At 43.6% G+C, this 25,233-nt stretch overlaps 1 protein-coding gene across 1 annotated transcript in view; it reads left to right on the top strand.

The window, feature by feature from the left end:
• The window catches only part of sepsecs (Sep (O-phosphoserine) tRNA:Sec (selenocysteine) tRNA synthase), a 40,366-nt gene that overhangs the window by 7,153 nt on the left and 7,980 nt on the right, over window positions 1-25,233 (top strand). The window contains exons 5-9 of the mRNA XM_071333261.1: window positions 303-461; window positions 3,868-4,021; window positions 4,265-4,367; window positions 5,729-5,858; window positions 6,663-6,754. Coding sequence (XP_071189362.1) covers window positions 303-461; window positions 3,868-4,021; window positions 4,265-4,367; window positions 5,729-5,858; window positions 6,663-6,754 — 638 coding nt within the window. The remainder of the gene's footprint in view (window positions 1-302; window positions 462-3,867; window positions 4,022-4,264; window positions 4,368-5,728; window positions 5,859-6,662; window positions 6,755-25,233) is intronic.

Genomic DNA, 25,233 nt, shown 5'->3' on the forward strand with positions numbered 1-25,233 from the left:
TGTCTCGTCTCTGGTAACCTACTAGAACGAACAACCAGCCGGCATGGGTAGCAACCCTAGATTTGTGTCAGGACTATATCTTGTGGACGTATGAAATAGTATCAATAAATTCATCAAAATAATGTTATGTCAATCATTGTTTGAATATGTTGGAGACCTGTTGTATTAAAGTAATAATGCCCTCAAAGCCAGTGTTTGGAGGATATATTGGCACGGTTTGGCGGCCAACAAAAATAATCCATGCCAATATATCCTCAACACCGGCTTCTCAGGCATTATCACTTAATTGTGTGTGTTTGCAGGTGTGCGAAGTGTGGCCAGTTGTTTCGTAGTTCCAATGGCAACAGGGATGAGCCTGACACTGTGCTTCCTAACACTTCGCCACAAGAGACCAAAGGGGCGCTACATCATCTGGCCCCGCATTGACCAGAAGTCCTGTTTCAAAGCCATGATCACTGCAGGTTAGGCACTAACATTAACATAAAAGTATGTTCTGCTCTTAAAACTATCCATCAACAGTTTATTGTACTCTACATTCATGCTCTGATTTGTTATTCTTGCAATAGATTTACCTATCAGTTCAGTTGGGTTTGAAAAAATGACTTCTCTTTTCTAAGAGCTGCTTGACGCGTAGGGTCTAACTTTTGCAGAGTGTGACATGCTCCCATTAATTACAATGAAACCTGGGCATGAGCAGCATGGGTCAATGAGAGGCTCGCCCTGCTCAGCACAAAATTACTCTTGGTTTCTTTTTTCAAGAATAAGTCTCACGGCTAGGGTTGCACATTTTGGGAAATATTCAGAGGTGGAAACTTTCCGTGGGAATATATGGGAATTAATGGGAATATATGGGTTATTAATGGAAATATATGCAAATTAATATTAATACCATTTAAATGTAGATGTTTTTTGCATTGGATATATTTACCATATCATATGGAGACAGAAACATAAACCTTTTACCTTATAAGTAGACATAATTGCGAATTATTAAATCCTTCCAATATAAATAAAAGTTGACTCTTCACATGGGATAATTTCACTGAACAACAAAAGAAAGGGAATATTGAATGATCCCCAATGATCCATCTCATCTCCCAAAAACATTTTCAACATAAAGCTGTAAAATGATAGTCTAGAAACTAAAGCTTTGGTTGTCTTCCTCTCAGGCTTCCATGTCTTCTCCCTGGACCACCTCAATGTCCACTTCTTGAACATCAGACTCTGAGGCCTCATCTTCACTGTCATTTTCTAACCTTGTTGAGGATGGCTCCTTGTCAGGCTCAAAAAGCCTCAAATTTGCCCGGGTGGGCACCAATTTTTCAACCCTTGTATTGGTCAGCCTGTTGTGTGCTTTGGTGTGTGTGTTTCCAAACATGGACTAGTTGCGCTCTGAGGCAACTGATGTTGGTGGGAATTGGAGGATGATGGAGGCAACATGGGAAAGAGCCTCAGATACACAAAGTCCCTTCCACCAGGTGGCTGATGAGATGTTGGCACGACTGCCATATTGCATCTCCATCCCAAAGCCCTTGCTTGGAAGTGTACTTCGCCAGACTGCCAAGAACCTTGCCCTCATCCAGGCCAAGGTGGCGAGACACGGTAGTGATGACACCATAGACCTTGTTGATCTCTGCACCAGACAGGATGCTCTTGCCAGCATACTTGGGGTCCAACATGTACACTGCGTTGTGTATGGGCTTCAGGCAGAAGTCTTCACGCTTTTTGATGTATTTCAGAACTGCAGTTTCCTCTGCTTGGAGCAATAGTGAAGTGGGCAGGGCAGTATGGATTTCTTCTCTTACATTCAGAAGCAGAGTCTGAACATCAGACAGGATGGCATTGTCTCCCTCAATCCGTGCAATGGCTACTGCTATAGGTTTCAAGAGTTTCAGGCTGCTTACCACTCTCTCCCACAATACATCATCCAGGAGGATCCTCTTAATGGGGCTGTACATATTGACCGACTGTGATATGGTCATTTCTTGGAGCGACTCCTTCCCCTCCAGGAGACATGTCAAACGTGATTACAACACCATCCCAACGGGAAAAAAATGTCAAACATGATTACAACACCATCCCAACGGGTGTTGCTGGGCAGCTTCAATGTGGTGCTCTTATTCTTCTCACTTTGCTTGTTGAGGTAGATTGCTACTGTAACTTGATGACCCTTCACATACCTAACCATTTCCTTGGCTCTCTTGTAGTGTATCCATTGTTTTCAGTGCCATGATGTCCTTGAGGAGCAGATTCAATGCATGAGCAACACAGCCAATGGGTGTGATGTGAGGGTAGGACTCCTCCACATTAGACCAAGCAGCCTTCATGTTCGCAGCATTGTCTGTCACCAGTGCAAATACCTTCTGTGGTCCAAGGTCATTGATGACGGCCTTCAGCTCATCTGCAATGTAGAGACCGATGTGTCTGTTGTCCCTTGTGTCTGTGCTCTTGTAGAATACTGGTTGAGGGGTGGAGATGATGTAGTTAATTATTCCTTGCCCACAAACATTTGACCACTCATCAGAGATGATTGCAATACAGTCTGCTTTCTCTATGATTTGCTTGACCTTCACTTGAACTCTGTTGAACTCTGCATCCAGCAAATGAGTAGATAAAGCATGTCTGGTTGGAGGGGTGTATGCTGGGCGAAGAACATTCAGAAATCTCTTCTAATACACATTGCCTGTGAGCATCAGAGGTGAACCAGTTGCAATCACAGCCCGAGCAAGACATTCATCAGCATTTCTCTGACTATGTTCTTCCATTGAGTCAAAAAAACATATGATTCCAGGAGGACCATGAGCTGTTGCTATCGATAAGGTGTCTGATTCATCATTTTCACCTCGAGTAGAAGTAGAGGGACTTTTGTCAGAGGTTGCTTGTTGTGAGCGCTGAGGGAACTTTATGCACTTGGCCAGATGATTTTGCATCTTTGTTGCTTTCTTCACATATGATTTGGCACAGTATTTGCAAATGTACACAGCTTTTCATTCTACATTAGCTGCAGTGAAATGTTTCCACACATCAGATAGTGCCCATGACATTTTCCTGTAAAAAATTGGAAAAAATGAGTAAAAAACCCCAAATACAATTCCATGTACAGTTTAACAGTTAAGCAGTTAGATTTCCTTTGTTTTATAAATGTTTTAAAATGAAACATGTATGGAAGCAGGTGAATTAACACTCCTCAGTTAGCAGGCTCAAGCAAGCTAAAAACCCACATGGTAGCAAAAACGAACTAGCAGAAATTGTTAACAAGTTAGAAATGATTTAAACACACATTACTGTAGGCTAGTATATACTAGTTAACAAAAAATCATGTATGTCATATACAATATATTCACCCCACCCAGTATTGTAATCAAAACCAGAAAGTATGTAAGTATGTAGTCCTTGGCTCAGACAGTGTAGTAGTGTGAACTCAATAGCGTCTCATTAGTGTGCAAGATCTTGAGAATCAGCTGTACATGTGATGGAAGAATGTACTGTGCATGCAGAGGGTTGCAATTCCATTGACTTGGTGATAGTTTAACCAAAATATGCCGCAAGACTTAGAATTGCCTTATGTATATCCCACTAAAAAGGTTCACTATTATAAGCAAACTTTTTTGATGAATTTAAGCAAAGTTCCCGGGCTTAACTTCCCATGGAAAATTTTCGGAAAGTTTCCGACCCTTTGCAACCCTACTCACAGCTCACGCCTGTGAACGCTTGATCAAGTATCTTGCTCCTCTTGCTCAATTTATGCATCCACTGTGGCAGCTAAAAACCTACTGTTTTTGCACTGCCCCAGTGTAGTTCACCATGAGGCAACTCTTGTCCAACCCCAACATTGACAACTCTCTTGCTCCTTGTAACCATGGACAGGGTTTGAACCAGTGGTGGTTGAGAACATTTTGGAGGGTGATGAGCTGAGAACAGATATGGAAGCTGTGGAACGTAAGGTGCAAGAACTGGGAGCAGAGAACATCCTTTGCGTCCACTCCACTACTTCTTGCTTTGCCCCACGTGTTCCCGACAGGTATGCCTTGTCCTCAAGCCATCCAATCACGGTTCAGTAGAGCTGTGAAAGGCAGATGTGCATGTCCAATTATCATGTGCTACAATAAATGGTATAACTGGAAACAAATGTTATTTGTGTAATCTGCATGTTGTTTATTATATCTAATTCATGACATTATTGACAAACATACTTCTACATTACTCCAGTGTATGTTAGGTCAAGAGTACGAGGGCATTATTTGATGACTTTTCTCTGTTGCAGATTGGAGGAGCTAGCCACTATGTCTGCCAAATATGATATCCCCCATATTGTCAACAATGCTTATGGAGTGCAGTCATCCAAGTGTATGCACCTTATTCAGCAGGTACCAACTCATAAACCCCCCCACCCCCCAAAAAAAATATATATATTCGGAAAGTATTCAGACCCCTTGATTTTTTTCAACATTTGTTACGTTACAGCCTTACTCTACACAATCTCCCAAATTGACATTTTGAGAAATTTTTGCAAATGTTAAACATTTTTTAAATATTTTTTTCTTCGCATTGATGAAGAATAAAAAACTGATATCACATTTACATACACTGCTGTTTTTTTAAAAATGTAACCTTTATTTAACTAGGCAAGTCAGTTAAGAACAAATTCTTATTTACAATGACGGCCTAGGAACAGTGGGTTAACTGCCTTGTTCAGGGGCAGAACGACAGATTTTTTTTCTTGTCAGCTCGGGGTTTCGATCTAGCAACCTTTCGGTTACTGGCCCAATGCTCTAACCACAAGGCTACTTGCCACCCCGTCCCAAAAGTTTGGGGTCACTTAGAAATGTCCTTGTTTTTGAAAGAAAAGTAAAACATTTTGTCCATTAAAATAACACCAAATTAATCTGAAATACAGCGTCAACATTAATGTTGTAAATGACTATTGTAGCTGGAAACGGCAGATTTCTTTTAACGGAATAGGCGTACAGAGGCCCATTATTAGCAACTGTCACTCCTGTGTTCCAATGGCACGTTGTGTTAGCTAATCCAAGTTTATCATTTTAAAAGGCTAATTGATTATTAGAAAACCCTTTTGCAATTATGTTAGCACAGCTGGAAACTGTTGTTCTGATTTAAAGAAGCAATACAACTTTCCTTTAGACTAGTTGAGTGTCTGGAGCATCAGAGACATACATTCAGACACTTGTCCCGAAGCCACTGCTGTGTTGTCTTGACTGTTTGCTTAGGGACCTTCAATGCTGCAGAATTTTTTGGGTACCCTTCCCCAGATCTGTGCCTCCACACAATCCTGTCTCGGAGCTCTACAGACAATTACTTTGACCTCATGGCTTGGTTTTTGCTTTGACATGAACTGTCAACCGTGGGACCTTATATAGACAGGTGTGTGCCTTTCCAAATCATGTCCAATCACTTGAATTTACCACAGGTGGACTCCAAGAACATCTTAAGGATGATCAATGGAAACAGTATACACCTGAGCTCAATTTCGAGTCACATGACAAAGGGTCTGAATACTTTGCATAAATAAATAAAAAACTGTTTTTGCTTTGTCATGATGGGGTATTGTGTGTAGATTACTGAGGGAATCAAATTATGTAATACATTTTAGAATAAGGCTGTAATGTAAAAAAAATTGGAAAAAAGGATGGGGTTTGAATACTTTCCAAATGCACTGTATATTATTTTTATACATAGCAAAGTTTGGTTATTTCTATAATCTCATTAGGGGGCTCGTGTTGGAAGAATCGATGCCTTTGTACAAAGCCTGGACAAAAACTTCATGGTTCCAGTAGGTGGTGCCATAATTGCTGGTTTCGATGAGTCTTTCATTCAGGAGATCAGCAGAATGTATCCAGGTTAGTGCTGTTTAAGATTCCTAAGGGCCATATGCGTTTGAACCAGGGCTGCAACCTTTTTGTGTAAAGTTGCCATTATCTGGATGAGTTACTCGTTTGTTATCATGTGAGGCTCATGTAGTGTAATTGTTCTGCCAGCCATCAGTGGTTGTATTTCTGTGTGTGTATTATATACGTCTGTCTGATGTTGGTGACAAATTCTATTTCCGCTCTGGAATATTGAAAGTTCATTAATTTTGGGAGCTCACGGTCTCGATCCAACTCCAATCCTGGGGAGCTACTTGTTGTGCAGTATTGTATTCCAGCCCAGAAGTAACTCACCAGTTTTTAAAATAATCAACATGTCATGAAATCAGGTATGCTTGTGCTAGGCTATAATAAAGATCTGCATGTGGCTAGTATGTGTTGTAGTAGGTTATGTTGCCTAAAAGATGAGAGTAGAATAAAGAAACAGACTTCCATTTCCAACTATATCAAGTGAGTGCTTATCCTCTTTTTTTTCTTTGTGATCGACTGTTAACTTCAAGCACCCTTTTTCTGTTTATGCAAGAATATAGACTTGAGCACATTCCTTCCATTTAGCTATAATTAAGTTCTCCCTGAATTGGAGTTAGATTTTAACCATTCAAAGCCATAATAATGAGCTTATATTTAAATTATTGTATGAATTGGAACCATTAAGGAACCAAATCGTTGAGAGGAATTGATATTGATACCGATATCGATACAATCCTAGGAAGGATTCAGATTCGAAAGTGTTTGTCTGTCCCCTTTAGTATGACACTGACTTCCCTCCGTTTCCAGGTCGCGCATCAGCCTCACCCTCCCTAGATGTGCTCATCACCCTGCTCACCCTGGGAGCCAGCGGCTACAGGAAACTCCTGGCAGAGCAGAAGGTTGGGGCCCAATTCAATATTCATTCAGTTTAGGAAATAAAGTGAAACTGATTAGCATGTATTTTAATTTAGGGAAACATCTTAGTACAACAAGGGTGTAAGTCGGCCGCTCTCTGTTTTTTGGCTGATAGTCAGCACTGTGTGTTCTCTACATGTAAACTCCAGAGAAAACAATACAATTTAAGTAGAGGGGGAGGGCGACAGCAAGGAGAAATCCATTCAAGTGAAGGAGAGGAGTTTCCAAAATAGTCCCTGTTGGTTCCATTTACTAAAATAGAGCTAACAATACAGTATACTAAAACGCGTTATGTACTACACCATTCCCAGACAATCCTAGGCAATATACAGTGGGGAGAACAAGTATTTGATACACTGCTGATTCTGCAGGTTTTCCTACTTACAAAGCATGTAGAGGTCTGTAATTTTTATCATAGGTACACTTCAACTGTGAGAGATGGAATCTAAAACCAAAATCCAGAAAATCACATTGTATGATTTTTAAGTAATTAATTTGCATTTTATTGCATGACATAAGTATTTGATCACCTACCAACCAGTAAGAATTCCGGCTCTCACAGACCTGTTAGTTTTTCTTTAAGAAGCCCTCCTGTTCTCCACTCATTACCTGTATTAACTGCACCTGTTTGAACTCGTTACCTGTATAAAAGACACCTGTCCACACACTCAATCAAACAGACTCCAACCTCTCCACAATGACCAAGACCAGAGAGCTGTGTAAGGACATCAGGGGTAAAATTGTAGACCTGCACAAGGCTGGGATGGGCTACAGGACAATAGGCAAGCAGCTTGGTGAGAAGGCAACAACTGTTGGCGCAATTATTAGAAAATGGAAGAAGTTCAAGATGATGGTCAATCACCCTCGGTCTGGGGCTCCATGCAAGATCGCACCTCGTGGGGCATCAATGATCATGAGGAAGGTGAGGGATCAGCCAAGAACTACACGGCAGGACCTGGTCAATGACCTGAAGAGAGCTGGGACCACAGTCTCAAAGAAAACCATTAGTAACACACTACGCCGTCATGGATTAAAATCCTGCAGCGCACGCAAGGTCCCCCTGCTCAAGCCAGCGCATGTCCAGGCCCGTCTGAAGTTTGCCAATGACCATCTGGATGATCCAGAGGAGGAATGGGAGAAGGTCATGTGGTCTGATGAGACAAAAATAGAGCTTTTTGGTCTAAACTCCCCTCGCCGTGTTTGGAGGTAGAAGAAGGATGAGTACAACCCCAAGAACACCATCCCAACCGTGAAGCATGGAGGTGGAAACATCATTCTTTGGGGATGCTTTTCTGCAAAGGGGACAGGACGACTGCACCATTTTGAGGGGAGGATGGATGGGGCCATGTATCGCGAGATCTTGGCCAACAACCTCCTTCCCTCAGTAAGAGCATTGAAGATGGGTCGTGGCTGGGTCTTCCAGCATGACAACGACCCGAAACACACAGCCAGGGCAACTAAGGAGTGGCTCCGTAAGAAGCATCTCAAGGTCCTGGAGTGGCCTAGCCAGTCTCCAGACCTGAACCCAATAGAAAATCTTTGGAGGGAGTTGAAAGTCCGTATTGCCCAGCAACAGCTCCGAAACCTGAAGGATCTGGAGAAGGTCTGTATGGAGGAGTGGGCCAAAATCCCTGCTGCAGTGTGTGCAAACCTGGTCAAGAATTACAGGAAACGTATGATCTCTGTAATTGCAAACAAAGGTTTCTGTACCAAATATTAAGTTCTGCTTTTCTGATGTATCAAATACTTATGTCATGCAATAAAATGCAAATTAATTACTTAAAAATCATACAATGTGATTTTATGAATTTTTGTTTTAGATTCCATCTCTCACAGTTGAAGTGTACCTATGATAAAAATTACAGACCTCTACATGCTTTGTAAGTAGGAAAACCTGCAAAATCGGCAGTGTATCAAATACTTGTTCTCCCCACTGTATGTGGAAAATCAGACTTGCAAAAGGGATAAAAAATAAACTCAGCAAAAAAAGAAACGTCCCTTTTTCAGGACCATGTCTTTAAAAGATAATTCGTAAAAATCCAAATAACTTCACAGATCTACATTGTAAAGGGTTTAAACACTGTTTCCCATGCTTGTTCAATGAATTATAAACAGTTAAATAACATGCATTTGTGGAACGGTCGTTAAGACACTAACAGATTACAGACGGTAGGCAATTAAGGTCACAGTTATGAAAACTTAGGACACTAAAGAGGCCTTTCTACTGACTCTGAAAAACACCAAAAGAAAGATGCCCAGGATCCCTGCTCATCTGCGTGAACATGCCTTAGGCATGCTACAAGGAGGCATGAGGACTGCTTATGTGGCCATGGCAATAAATTGCAATGTCTGTACTGTGAGACGCCTAAGACAGCGCTACAGGGAGACAGGACAGACAGCTGATCGTCCTCGCAGTGGCAGACCACGTGTAACACCTGCAACTGCATCACAACTGCAGGACAGGTACAGGATGGCAACAACAACTGCCCGAGTTACACCAGGAACGCACAATCCCTCCATCAGTGCTCAGACTGTCCGCAATAGGCTGAGAGAGGCTGGACTGAGGGCTTGTAGGCCTGTTGTAAGGCAAGTCCTCACCAGACATCACCGGCAACAACGTCGCCTATGGGCACAAACCCACCGTCGCTGGACCAGACAGGATTGGCAAAAAGTGTTCTTCACTGACGCGTCGCAGTTTTGTCTCACCAGGGGTGATGGTCGGATTTGCATTTATTGTCGAAGGAATGAGCATTACACCGAGGCCTGTACTCTGGAGCGGGATCGATTTGGAGGTGGAGGGTCCGTCATGATCTGGGGCGGTATGTCACAGCATCATCGGACTGAGCTTGGATTGCAGGCAATCCCATCGCTGTGTGTTGCAGGGAAGACATCCTCCTCCCTCATGTGGTACCCTTCCTGCAGGCTCATCCTGACATGACCCTCCAACATGACAATGCCACCAGCTATATTGCTTGTTCTGTGTGTGATTTCTTGCAAGACAGAATGTCAGTGTTCGCACATGGCCAGCGAAGAGCCCGGATCTCAATCCATTGAGCACGTCTGGGACCTGTTGTATCGGCGGGTGAGGGCATTCCCCCCAGAAATGTCCGGGAACTTGCAGGTACCTTGGTGGAAGAGTGGGGTAACATCTCACAGCAAGAACTGGCAAATCTGGTGCAGTCCATGAGGAGCAGATGCACTGCAGTACTTAATGCAGCTGGTGGCCACACCAGATACTGACTGTTACTTTTGAACTCCCCCTTTGTTCACGGACACATTATTCAATTTCTGTTAGTCACATGTCTGTGGAACTTGTTCAGTTTATGTCTCAGTTGTTGAATCTTATGTTCATACAAATATTTTAATCATGTTAAGTTTGCTTAAAATAAATGCAGTTGACAGTGAGAGGACGTTTCTTTTTTTGCTGAGTTTAGCTCTTGTATTTTGCACTGGAAATGGTGCGCTGGTGTCCCCAGACAGTATTTGGTTACTTCAAACATGGTTCTTCTGTGTCACCATGAAAGGTTGATTCCTATGGTATGCCATACAATGACCAAAATGCTATCAGATTAATGTTTGCTCAAATCCTCCCAGGAAATACCTCTTGCCACCACATGACCCGGCACTGCCAGAGTTTATTGATTTCAATTGATCCTGATCATAATTTTTTTTATGTCTGAACCAGATTATGGACGTGTTAGAACTAATCAAAGCCGTATCATGGATAAATTGTGACTGACTGACTGACTACAAATAATAATGTGTAGTTACGATGCAAGATGTTTTGTAGATCAGTCAGTCTTGACTCTCCTTCAAAGTCGGCTGCAATGTTGAACACGCCTGTTAATACCATCTGCAGCTTACTGATTTCATAACATACCCTTGCGATTCAACAGCTTTGAATAATTTATGTCATAAAAGGACTCTTTCTCATTAAGAGCTGGTATACATTTAGCTAAGGAAGTGAGAACTGTAAAGTAGGGGACACACAGGACTAATGATTGGTCAAAAACAGACCATCGCCCACAGTCCCAGGGTTTGTGTTCCGCACCATTCCCAGTGGTTGGCTGACTTTGCTGATTCAACAATCTTGGTTAGCATTTGGTGTGAAAAGACATTCAAAAAAACATCTTGACAACATTAGAAAAAGATTAAGGTTAACTTTAAGCATTAGCCAATTAGTCTGCATAGTGTCACGGGATAGAACGCTATGTTGTAGCTGACCCCATCAGAAAACCTGGCACACGTTAGCCCTATGCTAACATCACCAGGTGGCAGTTCTTGTAACAACTTCCTCAACAGCCTATCAAAGACGTTAAACTTTTTCTCCACAAGTCAATGGCATTTCTTAAAATGGGTCAACTCAGCCACCAGAGGGATTTTGTAAACCTCAAGTGAAGGTGTACTTTTGTTGCAATTACCTTCAGCCTGCTAGTGGTTGGTTTGACTTTGGATCTCCTGGGCTAGTTGGGGACAATCAATAAGTTACAAAATGTAAATGAGACAATTTTCATGTTGCACACCTTTTAGTTTCTCATTAAATGTTTCAATATTTCTATATCAATTTATAAAATGTATAGTTGGTTTAAGGTTAAGTCATTGAGATTTGTAGCTATTGAATTTGAACATATTGTCCCATGTACATTGTGTAATTTACCGATTTGTCCCAAACTAGCACCATAGGGATATCCAAAGTATACCCGTATTTACCAGAAGTATTATGGTCGGGTCGTGTGTAGCTGCACTGTGAATTGGTTACTTGTGTGCTGCCACCTGTCAGCATGTGGGCAGGATTGAAACCAACCCAACCTTCATTTACATTGTTACACAGTCATGACCACAAGTCTGGCAAAACTCAGTTTTGGATGAGACTCACTCTATGACAAAATATCTTATTTACCCCTTTTTCTCCCTAGTTTCGTGATATCCAATTGGTAGTTAGTCTTGTCCCATCGCTGCAACTCCCGTGCAAACTCGGGAGAGGCGAAGGTCGAGAGACATGTGCCTCCGAAACAGGACCCTGCCAAGCCGCACTACTTCTTGACACACTGCTCGCTTAACCCGGAAGCCAGCCGCACAAATTTGTCAGAGGAAACACCGTTCAACTGACGACCAAAGTCAGCCTGCAGGTGCACGGCCCACCACAAGGAGTCGCTAGAGCGTGATGAGCCAAGTAAAGCCCCCCGACCAAACCCTCCCCTAACCCGGACGACGCTGGGCCAATTGTGCACCGCCCTATGGGACTCCTGGTCACGGCCGGTTGTGATCGAACCCCAGGATGTAGTGAAGCCACAACACAGCGATGCAGTGCCTTAGACCGCTGCGCCACTCTGGAGGCCCTTTTATCACCATGTCTTTATTACCAGTCTTTTGGAGCATTATTGCCGTGACCGAGAATAGGGTAGTGTATTTGCAGCTACATAGCTGTAATTGGAATGCTTTTTATGATGGTCTTAAATGAATATGATTGGGCAGTACAGAGACTGTAGGCGTTACCATAAAAGATCAGACACACCAGGAAGATTATCAAACGTTTGCCTGCCAACAATACTTAGCACCCCCTGAGTGTCAGCAGTCAATCTCTTTTGTGTTCATACAGCAAAGACCTTGAAGTCATTGTTAATATACTCCAAACCAGAAGGAGTGAGTAGCGTCGTTTGGCAATGCATGTCTGCGTGTGTTTCTTAGTCAGAGAGGAAGAGGCAAAGTGAGAGGTTTCAGTCTCGCCAAAATCTGTACAAAATATGCCCAATGCGTTTCTGTGGGCTTATTTTGGACCTAAGCTTGTTGCCTGCCTTCCTGCCTTTGGGACAACGACTCCCATTGTTAGGGCAGAGACATGAGCATCTCGTCATTATATACAGATTACTGGCTTAGTTAATGGTCTATATTCCAATGTTAACTAGCTAACAATGCTAATGTTGCTATTTTGTAGAACACCCTTGTTCATACTAGCCAGATGGCCACAGCTAGATAACTACCTAGCAAGATGATGAAGAAACAATTTAATTCACTCGCCATAGTCCCATACTGCCAGCGCCAGTCCGTAGCCAAATGTTTAGCTAGCTAATGTTAGCATATTCGCTAGCTAGCACAACATAGTTAGCTACGGACACTGGACTAACTCGGCAGTCAACACGAAAAGGGTCAATCTGCAGACCTTGTTTACTATATGCCGTGCCCACAACGTGCTGCGCCCAGTACGCACGTCACTTACTACATGCTGTGCCCACTGCCATTGAGGCTGCTAGTGACACTACATGGCCAAAAGTATATGGACACCCCTACACATTTGTGGAGTCGGCTATTTCAGCCACACCCGTTTCTGACAGGTGTAAAATAGAGCACACAGCCATGCATTCTACATAGACAAACATTGGTAGTAGAATGGCCTGTACTGAAGAGCTTTCTGCCCTGGTAGTACTGCCCCGGTCAACTGTAAGTGCTGTTATTTAGAAGTGGTAAGTGCAGCCACGAAGTGCCACACAAGCTCATAGAATGGGACTGCTGAATGCTGAACCCCGTAGAGTGTAAAAATTGTCTGTCCATGGTTGCAACACTCACTACCGAATTCCAAACTGCCTCTGGAAGCAACGTCAGCACAAGAACTGTTCGTTGGGAGCTTCATGAAATGGGTTTCTATGGCCGAGGAGACGCACACAAGCCTAAGATCACCATGCGCAATGCCAAGCATCGTGCTATAGCTAGCTACTTCCCTCGCCGTAACATTAACAGAACTGTGGGAAAGCAGTGCTCAGCTGGTGGGGGCAAAGGACACTGTATACCGGTGTTGCTAGCTAGCAGCCTCCTCCTTCTGTGGGGTTTTTCGGCAGTTGGCATTCAACGTTGGTGCATTACTGCCACCTACTGTGCTTGGAGTGTGGGCCAGAGACGGCGCTAGTAGCCTCAATGGCAGTGGGTGTAGTAACCGCAGTCTGCAGATAGACATTATTGGCTAACACAGGCAGCTGTTTCATAGAAACTAATCTATAGTGACTTAATTATGTCAATACTAGCTGCAGCGGTTAGCTAACTTGGAGGAAGTACAGTGCCTTCAGAAAGTATTCATAACCCTTGACTGAATTAAAAATGGATTAAATAGATTACACCCATCTACACACACATACCCCACAATGACGAAGTGAAAACATGTTTTTTGACATTTCTGCAAATTTATTGAAAATTCAATACAGCCATATCTTATTTACATAAGTATTCACACCCCTAAGTCAATACTTTGTAGAAGCACCTTTTGGCGGTGATACCCAAGACGACTCAAAGCTGTTATGTCTGTATCAGCTTTGCACATCTGGATTTGGGGTTTTTCTCCCATTCATCATTGCATATTTTCTCAAGCACTGTTAAGTTAGGTGAGGATCAGCAGTGAACAGCAATCTTCAAGACTTTCCACAGATTTTCAATGGGTTTCAAGTCTGGGCTTTGTCTGGGCCACTCAATGACTTTCACATTCTTGTTCTGAAGCCATTCTAGCATTGCTTTGGCTGTATGCTTGGGGTCATTGTCCTGTTGGAACACACATCTTCGCCCCCAGTCTAAGGTTGTTTGCATTCTGAAGCAGGTTCTCATCAAGGATTTGCCTGTACTTGGCTCCATTCATTGTACTCTCTATCCTTACCAGTCTCCCAGTCCCTGCCACTGAAAAGCATTCCCATGGCATGTTGCTGCCACCACTATGCTTCACGGTAGGGATGGTGTTAGATGGTGATGAGCTGTGCGTTGGATGCACTGTGAGAGTTATTTAAGATACTCTTCAATGAGGTAGGGTTTCAGATGTTTTCGAAAGTTGGGCAGGGACTCCGCTGTCCTGACTTTAGGGGGAAGTTTCTTCCTCCATTGGGGTGCCAGGACAGAGAAGAGCTTTGACTGGGCTGAGCGGGAGCTGCCCTCCAATAGGGGTGGGAGGGCCAAGAGACCAGAGGTGGCAGAATGGAGTGCTTGGGCTGGGATGTAGGGTTTGAGCATAGCCAGAAGGTAAGGGTGTGCAGTTCCCCTTGCTGCTCCCTCGGCAAGCACCAGGGTCTTGAAGATGATGCAAGCTTCGACTGGAAGCCAGTGGAGTGTGCAGAGGAGCAGGTTGTCATGGAAGAACTTAGGAAGGTTGAACACCAGGCGGGATGCAGCATTCTAGACAAATTGCAGGGGTTTGATGGCACAAGCGGGGAGCCCAGCCAACAGAGTTGCAGTAGTTTAGACGGGCGATGACAAGTGCCTGGATTAGGACCTACGCTGCTTCCTGTGTGAGGAAAGGTCTTACTCTACGGATGTTGTAGAGCATGAACCTGAAGGAACAAGTCACTGCTTTGATGTTTGCAGAGAACGACAGGGTATTGTTCAGGGTCACGCCAAGTTTCTTTGCACTCTGAGGGGGACACCATGGAGTCGTCAACTGTGATGGTTAGGTCCTGGGCAAGCTGAGATGTCTGCCAGGCACACAGATGCGTGTCGCCACCTGGGTGTCAGAAGGGGGGGAAGGAGAAAAATAGTTAAGTGTCATCCGCATAGCAATGATAGGAGAGACCATGTGAGGATATGAAGGGCCGAGTGGCTTTGTGTAAAGAGAAAAGAGGAGAGCGTCTAGAACCGAGCCCTAGGGGACACCAGTAGAGAGAGCAAGTGGTGCAGACACAGATCCTCTACACGCCACCTGGTAGGAATGACCTGCCAGGTAGGATACAATCCAGGAGTGTGCAGAGCCTGAGACACCCAACCCTGAGAGGGTGGAGAGGAGGATCTGCTGGTTCACGGTGTCGAAGGCAGTTGATAGAGCTAGGAGGATAAGAACAGAGGAGAGAGTGTCAGCTTTGGCAGTGCGGAGAGCCTCTGTGACACAGAGGAGAGGAGTCTCAATTGAGTGATCTGCCTTGAAGTGGGACTAGTTAGGGTCAAAAAGATTGTTCTGAGAGAGAACTAGAGAGTTGGTCAGAGACAGCACATTCAATTGTTTTGGAAAGAAAAGAAAGAAGGTATACCGGTCTGTAGTTTTTGACGTCAGGGGTCGAGTTGGTTTCTTGATAAGGGGCCAACTTGAAGTCAGAAGGGACGCAGCCAGTGATCAAGGGATGAGTTGATGAGCGAAGTGAGGAATGGGAGAAGGTCTCCAGAGATGGTTTGGAAAGGGAGGAGGGGATGTAGTCAAGTGGGCAGGTTGTCGGGCGGCCAGACATCACTAGTTGCAGGATATCATCTGGAGGGAGAGGGGAGAAAGAGGTCAAGGCCACAGGAGGCTGCTGAAGGGAGAACGGCTCATAATAATGGCCGGAACGGTGCGAATGGCATGATACACCTGGAAAACATGTGTTTGATGTATTTAACACCATGCCACTTATACCGCTTCAGTCATTACCACGAGCCCGTTCTCTCCAATTAAGGTGCCACCAGCCTTCTGTGGTCAAGGCATATGGCAAAATCAACTGTTCACAGGAGACTAAGTGAATCAGGCCTTCATGGTTGAATTGATGCAATGAAACCACTACTAAAGGATACCAAATAAGAAGAGACTTGCTTGGGCCAAGAAACATGAGCAATGGACATTAGACCGGTGGAAATCTGTCCTTTTGGTCTGATGAATCCAAATGCGGTTTTTGGTTCCAACCGCCGTGTCTTTGTGAGATGCAGAGTAGGTGAACGGATGATCTCCGCATGTGTGGTTCCCACCGTGAAGCATGGAGGAGGAGGTGTGATGGTGTGGGTGTGCTTTGCTGGTGACACTGACTGTGATTTATTTAGAATTCAAGGCACACTTAACCAGCATGGCTACCACAGCATCCTGCAGCGATATACCATCCCATCTTAGTGGGACTATCATTTGTTTTTCAACAGGACAATGACCCAACACACCTCGAGGCTGTGTAAGGGCTATTTGACCAAGAAGGAGAGTGATGGAGTGCTGCATCAGATGACCTGGCCTCCAAAATCACCCGACCTCAACCCAATTGAGATGGTTTGGGATGAGTTGGACCGCAGAGTGAAGGAAAAGCAGCCAGTAAGTTCTCAGCATATGTGGGAACTCTTTCAAGACTGTTAGAAAAGTATTCCAGGTGAAAATGGTTGAGAGAATGCCAAGTGTGCAAAACTGTCAAGGCAAAGGGTGGCTACTTTGAATAATCTTTGACACTTTTTTGGTTACTTCATGATTCCATATGTGCTATTTCATAGTTTTGATTTCTTCACTATTCTACAATGTAGAAAATAGTAAAAATAAAGAGGAACCCTTGAATGAGTAGGTGTGTCCAAACTTTTGATTGGAACTGTATTATAATAGATGTGGCCTAAAGACGAGATTAAATGTCAATATTATCAATTGTAAAATTGAGAATGAAGAGACTGATGACCAGCGCTGTGTACATTGACAAATAAAAGAATGGAGCTTTCCAAGTAAGCTCTTCTTCCATATCATCCTACAGAGGTCCATGCAGGCCAGACGTTTTGATTGCTATACCCTATCAAAAAGAGCAGATTCCAAGGTTTCTAATGAACCTGTTTTGCCAAACATCATCAAATCAAAGTGTATTTGTCACGTGCTCCGAATACAACAGGTGTAAACTTGTTGTAAAGCCCCAACCAACCAACCAAACAGTGCAATTTCTAAGGAAAAAATAGGTATTAGGTAAACAATAGATAATTAAATAAAGACAGTAAAATGACAGGGAAAATAACAGTAGTGAGGCTATATACATGTGGTACTGGTACAGAGTCAACATGCAGGGGCACCGGTTAGTCGGGCTAATTGAGGTAATATGTTCATGGAGGTATAATTTAAAGTGACTATGAATAGATGATAAACAGAGAGTAGCAGCAGCGTAAAAGAGGGGGTGGGTGGGACACAGTGCAAATAGTCCGGGTAGCCATTTTATTACCTGTTCAGGAGTCTTATGGCTTGGGGGTAAAAGCTGTTGAGAAGCCTTTTGGTCCTAGACTTGGTGCTCCGGTACCGCTTGCCATGCGGTGGTAGTAGAGAGAACAGTCTATGACTGGGGTGGGTGGTGTCTTTGACAATGTTTAGGACCTTCCTCTGACACCACCTGGTATAGAGGTCCTGGATGGCAGGCAGCTTAGCCCCAGTAATGTACTGGGCCGTACGCACTACCCTCTGTTGTGCCTTGCGGTCGGAGGCCGTGCAGTTGCCATACCAGGCAGTTATTCAACTAGTCAGGATGGTCTCGATGTTGTAGCTGCAGAACCTTTTGAGGATATCAGGACCTTTGCCAAATCTTTTCAGTCTCCAGAGGGGGAATAGGTTTTGCCGTGCCCTCTTCACGAGTGTCTTGGTGTGTTTGGACCATTCTAGTTTGTTGAGGTGGACACCAAGGAACTTAAAGCTCTCAACCTGCTCCACTACAGCCCCGTTGAGGTGAATGGGGGCGTGCTGAGTCCTCTTTTTCCTGTAGTCCACAATCATCTCCTTTTGTCTTGATTACATTGAGGTGTCATGACGTTGGCCCGGGGGTAGGTTTATGACAGTCATAAATACCTCTTTCCCCCCTTTTCCCTCTCCCTACTATAACTGATGTGACATAAGAAAACCCCTTGGTTAACATACAGATTCTGGGAACATCAGAAGTGGGGGGAAATTAACTATATTCTGGTAATCTGACCAACTGAACATATGCGGTGGTACTTAAGGTATATTATGTCAGTTCGGTTGCCCTCTGACACATTCTCATCAATGATAGAATGACATAAACTCTACTATGGAAAGTCTAAACGTCAGAGGTATCGGATTCACATGGAATTGTTGTTTAATTCAAATGTTTGAATATGAAATTATTTGTGAAGAGATTAAATGTATGTTTAGCTTCCAAATGAGAGATTTGGATTTTCATAAATTTGGGCTTCTGCTCAACTAGGGGCCCGCCCCTGTGAAGAGACATGGGTTATAAACTTTTCAGACACACCCCTCTCCCCCACTATAAAAGCCATTGACAAAAATATAACTTCCTGTTCCGGGTACATTTAGGATGACGATCCGATGTCAGAATGGTTCAGATAATAACTACAGAACTAAGCCAACATCAGCATGGACTTTGGTTGTAAATGGTATGAACTTTGAACTCGTATTCACTACAGAAGTGATACCTCCTAGCCGTTGAGTTGGCAACAGCTGCTACAAACGCAGGTTAGGAAGGGCAGTCCGAGTATCCCGTCTACTACACACGACGTTACTCCAACGTATCCAGTGACCACCAGAGACATTCTTCAAAGGACAGAGGACTCGGGTTGGCGATACGGTCTTCCATCTATCACCAACCTACTGAAGCGCAGCTCAGAGTAAATATTTATTGCATTTTCCTTCTTCAAATGGGAGGTAATTTAGAATGCATAAGATACTGTATTTACGATAACACAGCTTCGCCTATGTTCCAGTCTCCCGCTCTTTCACTAAAATCCCGCCCCTTTGTGTAACAAGCTGTCATATCTATTCCGCCCACTAGGGACGTTTTTCTGTATGACGGCAATTTGTGATCAAGTTATGATTTAATTGTTTATGTGTGATTCTGTGTGATTAGTTAGGTATTTAGTAAATAAATAATTAAACCCAATTTTGTATTGCTGATTCAACTTGTTAGCCAGGATTCTTGCAGATAACCAAGGATTTACCACTTTCAGATGAGACTGAATAAAATGACGATTAATGTGACTGCTATGGATGTAAAATATTACTAAATCTTTAAGAGTTTATTCGGAAGATAACAGCTCTATAAATATTATTTTGTGGTGTCCCTCTAGTTAATTACGTTTACATGATTAGTTCAATCAGGTAATATTAATTACGGAGAAATTATTTTATAGCATAGCATAGCAATTAATCTGGCATAGTCAAAGACACGACAGAGGGATAGGTTGTTATTCTGACCTCCTCTCTATAGGCTGTCTCGTCGTTGTTGGTGATCAGGCCTACCACTGTTGTGTGGTCTGCAAACTTAATGATGGTGTTGGAGTCGTGCCTGGCCATGCAGTTGTGGGTGAACAGGGAGTACAGGAGGGGACTGAGCTTGCATCCCTGAGGGGCTCCAGTGTTGAGGATCAGCGTGGCAGATGTGTTGCTACCTACCCTTACCACCTGGGGGCGGCCCGTCAGGAAGTCCAGGATCCAGTTGCAGAGGGATGTGTTTAGTCCCAGGATCCTTAGCGTAGTGATGAGCTTTGAGGGCACTATGGTGTTGAACGCTGAGCTGTAGTCAATGAATAGCATTCCTCACGTAGGTGTTTCTTTTGTCTAGGTGGGAAAGGGTAGTGTGGAGTGCAATAGAGATTGCATAATCTGTGGATCTGTTTGAGCGGTATGCAAATTGGAGTAGGTCTAGGGTTTCTGGGATAATGGTGTTAATGTGAGCCATTACCAGCCTTTCAAAGCACTCGATGGCTACGGATGTGAGTGCTACGGGTCTGTAGTCATTTAGGCAGGTTACCTTAGTGTTCTTGGGCACAGGGACTATGGTGGTCTGCTTGAAGCATGTTGATATTACAGACTCAATCAGGAACAGATTGAAAATGTCAGTGAAGACATCTGCCAGTTGGTCATCACATGCCCGGAGCGCACGTCCTGGTAATCCGTCTGGCACAGCGGCCTTGTGAATGTTGACCTGTTTAAAGGTCTTACTCATGACGGCTACGGAGAGAGTAATCACACAGTCGTCCGGAACAGCTGTTGCTCAAATGCATGCCTCAGTGTTGCTTGTCTCGAAGCGAGCATAGAAGTGATTTAGCTCGTCTGGTAGGCTTGTGTCACTGGGTAGCTTGCGGCTGTGCTTCGCTTTGTAGTCTGTAATAGTTTGCAGGCTCTGCCACATTCAACGAGTGCCGGTGTAGTACAATTCAGTCTTAGTCCTGTATTTGCGCTTTGCCTGCTTGATGATTTGTCGGGCATATCAGGATTTCTAATAAGCTTCCGGGTTAGTCCCTCAACTTGAAAGCGGCAGCTCTACCCTTTAGCTCAGTGCGAATGTTTGCCTGTAATCCATGGCTTCTGGTTGGGGTATGTACAGTGGGGAGAACAAGTATTTGATACACTGACAATTTTGCAGGTTTTCCTACTTACAAAGCATGTAGAGGTCTGTAATTTTTATCATAGGTACACTTCAACTGTGAGAGATGGAATCTAAAACAAAAATCCAGAAAATCACATTGTATGATTTTTAAGTAATTAATTTGCATTTTATTGCATGACATAAGTATTTGATACATCAGAAAAGCAGAACTGAATATTTGGTACAGAAACCTTAGTTTGCAATTACAGAGATCATACGTTTCCTGTAGTTCTTGACCAGGTTTGCACACACTGCAGCAGGGATTTTGGCCCACTCCTCCATACAGACCTTCTCCAGATCCTTCAGGTTTCGGGGCTGTCGCTGGGCAATACGGACTTTCGGCTCCCTCCAAAGATTTTCTATTGGGTTCAGGTCTGGAGACTGGCTAGGCCACTCCAGGACCTTGAGATGCTTCTTACGGAGCCACTCCTTAGTTGCCCTGGCTGTGTGTTTCGGGTCGTTGTCATGCTGGAAGACCCAGCCACGACCCATCTTCAATGCTCTTACTGAGGGAAGGAGGTTGTTGGTCAAGATCTCGCGATACATGGCCCCATCCATCCTCCCCTCAATACGGTGCAGTCGTCCTGTCCCCTTTGCAGAAAAGCATCCCCAAAGAATGATGTTTCCACCTCCATGCTTCACGGTTGGGATGGTGTTCTTGGGGTTGTACTCATCCTTCTATTCCTCCAAACACGGCGAGTGGAGTTTAGAGCAAAAAGCTCTATTTTTGTCTCATCAGACCACATGACCTTCTCCCATTCCTCCTCTGGATCATCCAGATGGTCATTGGCAAACTTCAGACGGGCCTGGACATGCGCTGGCTTGAGCAGGGGGACCTTGCGTGCGCTGCAGGATTTTAATCCATGACGGCGTAGTGTGTTACTAATGGTTTTCTTTGAGACTGTGGTCCCAGCTCTCTTCAGGTCATTGACCAGGTCCTGCCGTGTAGTTCTGGGCTGATCCCTCACATTCCTCATGATCATTGATGCCCCACGAGGTGAGATCTTGCATGGAGCCCCAGACCGAGGGTGATTGACCGTCATCTTGAACTTCTTCCATTTTCTAATAATTGTGCCAACAGTTGTTGCCTTCTCACCAAGCTGCTTGGCTATTGTCCTGTAGCCCATCCCAGCCTTGTACAGGTCTACAATTTATCCCTGATGTCCTTACACAGCTCTCTGGTCTTGGCCATTGTGGAGAGGTTGGAGTCTGTTTGATTGAGTGTGTGGACAGGTGTCTTTTATACAGGTAACGAGTTCAAACAGGTGCAGTTAATACAGGTAATGAGTGGAGAACAGGAGGGCTTCTTAAAGAAAAACTAACAGGTCTGTGAGAGCCGGAATTCTTACTGGTTGGTAGGTGATCAAATACTTATGTCATGCAATAAAATGCAAATTAATTACTTAAAAATCATACAATGTGATTTTCTGGATTTTTGTTTTAGATTCCGTCTCTCACAGTTGAAGTGTACCTATGATAAAAATGACAGACCTCTACATGCTTTGTAAGTAGGAAAACCTGCAAAATCGGCAGTGTATCAAATACTTGTTCTCCCCACTGTACGTACAGTGACTGTGGGGACGATGTCCTCGATGCACTTATTGATGAAGCTAGTGACTGATGTGATGTACTCCTCAATGCCATTGCAAAACAGTCAGCATCTGCTTCATCTGACCACTTTTTTTATAGACCCGAGTCACTGGTGCTTGCTGCTTTCATTTTTGGTTGTAAGCAGGAATCAGGAGGATAGAATTATGGTCAGATTTGCCAAGTGGAGGGCGAGGGAGAGCTTTGTCTCTGTGTGTGGAGGTAAGTTGATATAGATTTTTTCCCCCTCTGGTTGCACATTTAACATGCTTATAGAAATTTGCTAACACTGATTTAAGTTTCCCTGCATTAAAGTCCCTGGCCACAAGGAGCGCCGCCTCTGGGTGTGCGGTTTCCTGTTTGCTTATTTCCTTACACAGCTGACTCAGTGCAGTCTTAGTGCCAGCGCCCATCTGTGGTGGTAAATAAACAGCCACGAAAAAAATAGATAACCTCTCTTGGCAATTTTTAAAAAACATTTTAACATTTTATTTCACCTTTTATTTAACCAGGTAGGCCAGTTGAGAACAAGTTCTCATTTACAACTGCGTCATGGCCCAGATAAAGCAACGCAGTTCGACAAAAACAACACGAGTTACACATGGGATAAACAAACATGGGGTCAATAACACAATAGAAAAATCTGTATACAGTGTGTGCAAATGTAGTAAAATTAGGGAGGTAATGCAATAAATAGGCCATAGTGGCAAAATAATTACAATTTAGCATTAACACTGGAGTGATAGATTTGCAGATGATGATGTGCAAGTAGAGATACTGGGGTGCAAAAGAGTTTAAAAAATATATATATATTGGGATGAGGTAGTTGGGTGGGCTATTTACAGATGGGCTGTATACAGGTGCAGTGATTGGTAACCTGCTTAAAGTTAGTGAGGGAGATATGTCTCCAGCTTCAGGGATTTTTGCAGTTCGTTCCAGTCATTGGCAGTAGAGAACTGTAAGGAAAGACGGGAGATAAGAGATAAGGCAGAGCTATACCTAGCAAAGACTTATAGATGACCTGGAGCCAGTGGGTTTGGCGACGAATATGAAGCGAGGGCCAGCCAACGAGAGCATACAGGTCGCAGTGGTGGGTAGTATATGGGGCTTTGGTGACAAACGGATGGCACTGTGATAGACTACATCCAATTTGCTGAGTAGAGTGTTGGAGGCTATTATGTAGATGACATCGCCAAAGTCAAGGATCGGTAGGATAGTCAGTTTTACGAGGGTATGTTTGGTAGCATGAGTGAAGGAAGCTTTGTTGCGAAATAGAAAGCCAATTCTAGATTTATTTTGGGATTGGACATGCTTAATGTGAGTCTGGAAGGAGACTTTGCAGTCTAACCAGACACCTAGAATATGTGGACAACTACAAATACCTAAGTCAGAACCGTCCAGAGTAGGGATGCTAGTCGGCCGGGCGGTGCGGGCAGCGATCGGTTGAAGAGCATGCATTTAGTTTTACTAGCATGTAAGAGCAGTTGGAGGCCACGGAAGGAGTGTTGTATGGCATTGAAGCTTGTTTGGAGGTTTGTTAACAGTGTCCAAAGAAGGCCAGAAGTGTACAGAATGGTGTTGTCTGCGTAGAGGTGGATCAGAGAATCACCAGCAGCAAGAGCAACATCATTGATATATGTAGTCAAATGAGTCCTGAGAATTGAACCCTGTGGCACCCCCATAGAGACTGCCAGAGGTCCGGACAACAGGCCCTCTGATTTGACACACTGAACTCTATCTGAGAAGTAGTTAGTGAACCAGGCGAGGCAGTCATTTGAGAAACCAAGGCTGTTGAGTCTGCCGATAAGAATGTGGTGATTGACAAAGTCGAAAACCTTGGCCAGGTCGATGAAGACGGCTGCACAGTACTGTCTTTTATCGATGGCGGTTATGATATCGTTTAGGACCTTGAGCGTGGCTGAGGTGCACCCATGACCAGCTCGGAAACAAGATTGCATAGCGGAGAAGGTACTGTGGGATTCGAAATGGTCGGTGATCTGTTTTGTTCACTTGGCTTTCGATGTTTAGGCTACTGATATTTTCAGATATTTTCTTAATTGACCGCGCATCTTACTGACCGTGCGTCTTGGTGGTTTGGGTATTTTATTTGTCAAAAATACACTTACTGTGTTCCAACGCACATGCTTTTTGTTTCATAGTTGTAACAAAGGCATCGAACCTTTTTACATGCTGTATATCCTACAGTAACAAAGTAAGGAAAATGTCATGTTCTTTCAAATATTTAGATTGAACATTCTGTTACCTAAGACCTATATAAACACAACCAAATGACATTGCCACGAAGGGGGGGGGGGTCCAACTTCATGCCGCTTTGAGGATGAAATGCTCAACGTTTTTGTGTTATATGATATTTGTCTCAAAGCGCTGCTAGAGTGTAAAATACACATATTTAGGAAGAGTCAGGGACAGGTGGGTTCAAGGTTTTTATTTAAATTAAGCTTTTGACGGTTCTAATGTTAAATGCTTAATAAAAATGGAGGGCAAATGTATCTTTGTCACATGAACCATATTGCTTATAGTAAATTACAATGGATTAAGATCTATTGCTCCTTTTATATTTATTTAACCTTTATTTAACTAGTCAGTTAAGAACAAATTCTTAAATCTAAGTTAAATTCAAAGTTAAATTCAAATTCTTCCATTGGTCGTTCCCCACCCAGAAGACCCCTCCCTGTAATGGAGTGTCTTAGCAGGTATTACAAAATAAAACAAAACAAAATAACAAAAAAAATGTCAGACCTTTACAGTTTAGTTAGCAGACCTGGATAAGTCGGGGTGGGTAATGAAGAAAAAACCCTGAAAAAGTC

Source organism: Salvelinus alpinus, chromosome 11, assembly GCF_045679555.1.
Source record: "Salvelinus alpinus chromosome 11, SLU_Salpinus.1, whole genome shotgun sequence".
Lineage (NCBI taxonomy): Eukaryota > Metazoa > Chordata > Actinopteri > Salmoniformes > Salmonidae > Salvelinus > Salvelinus alpinus.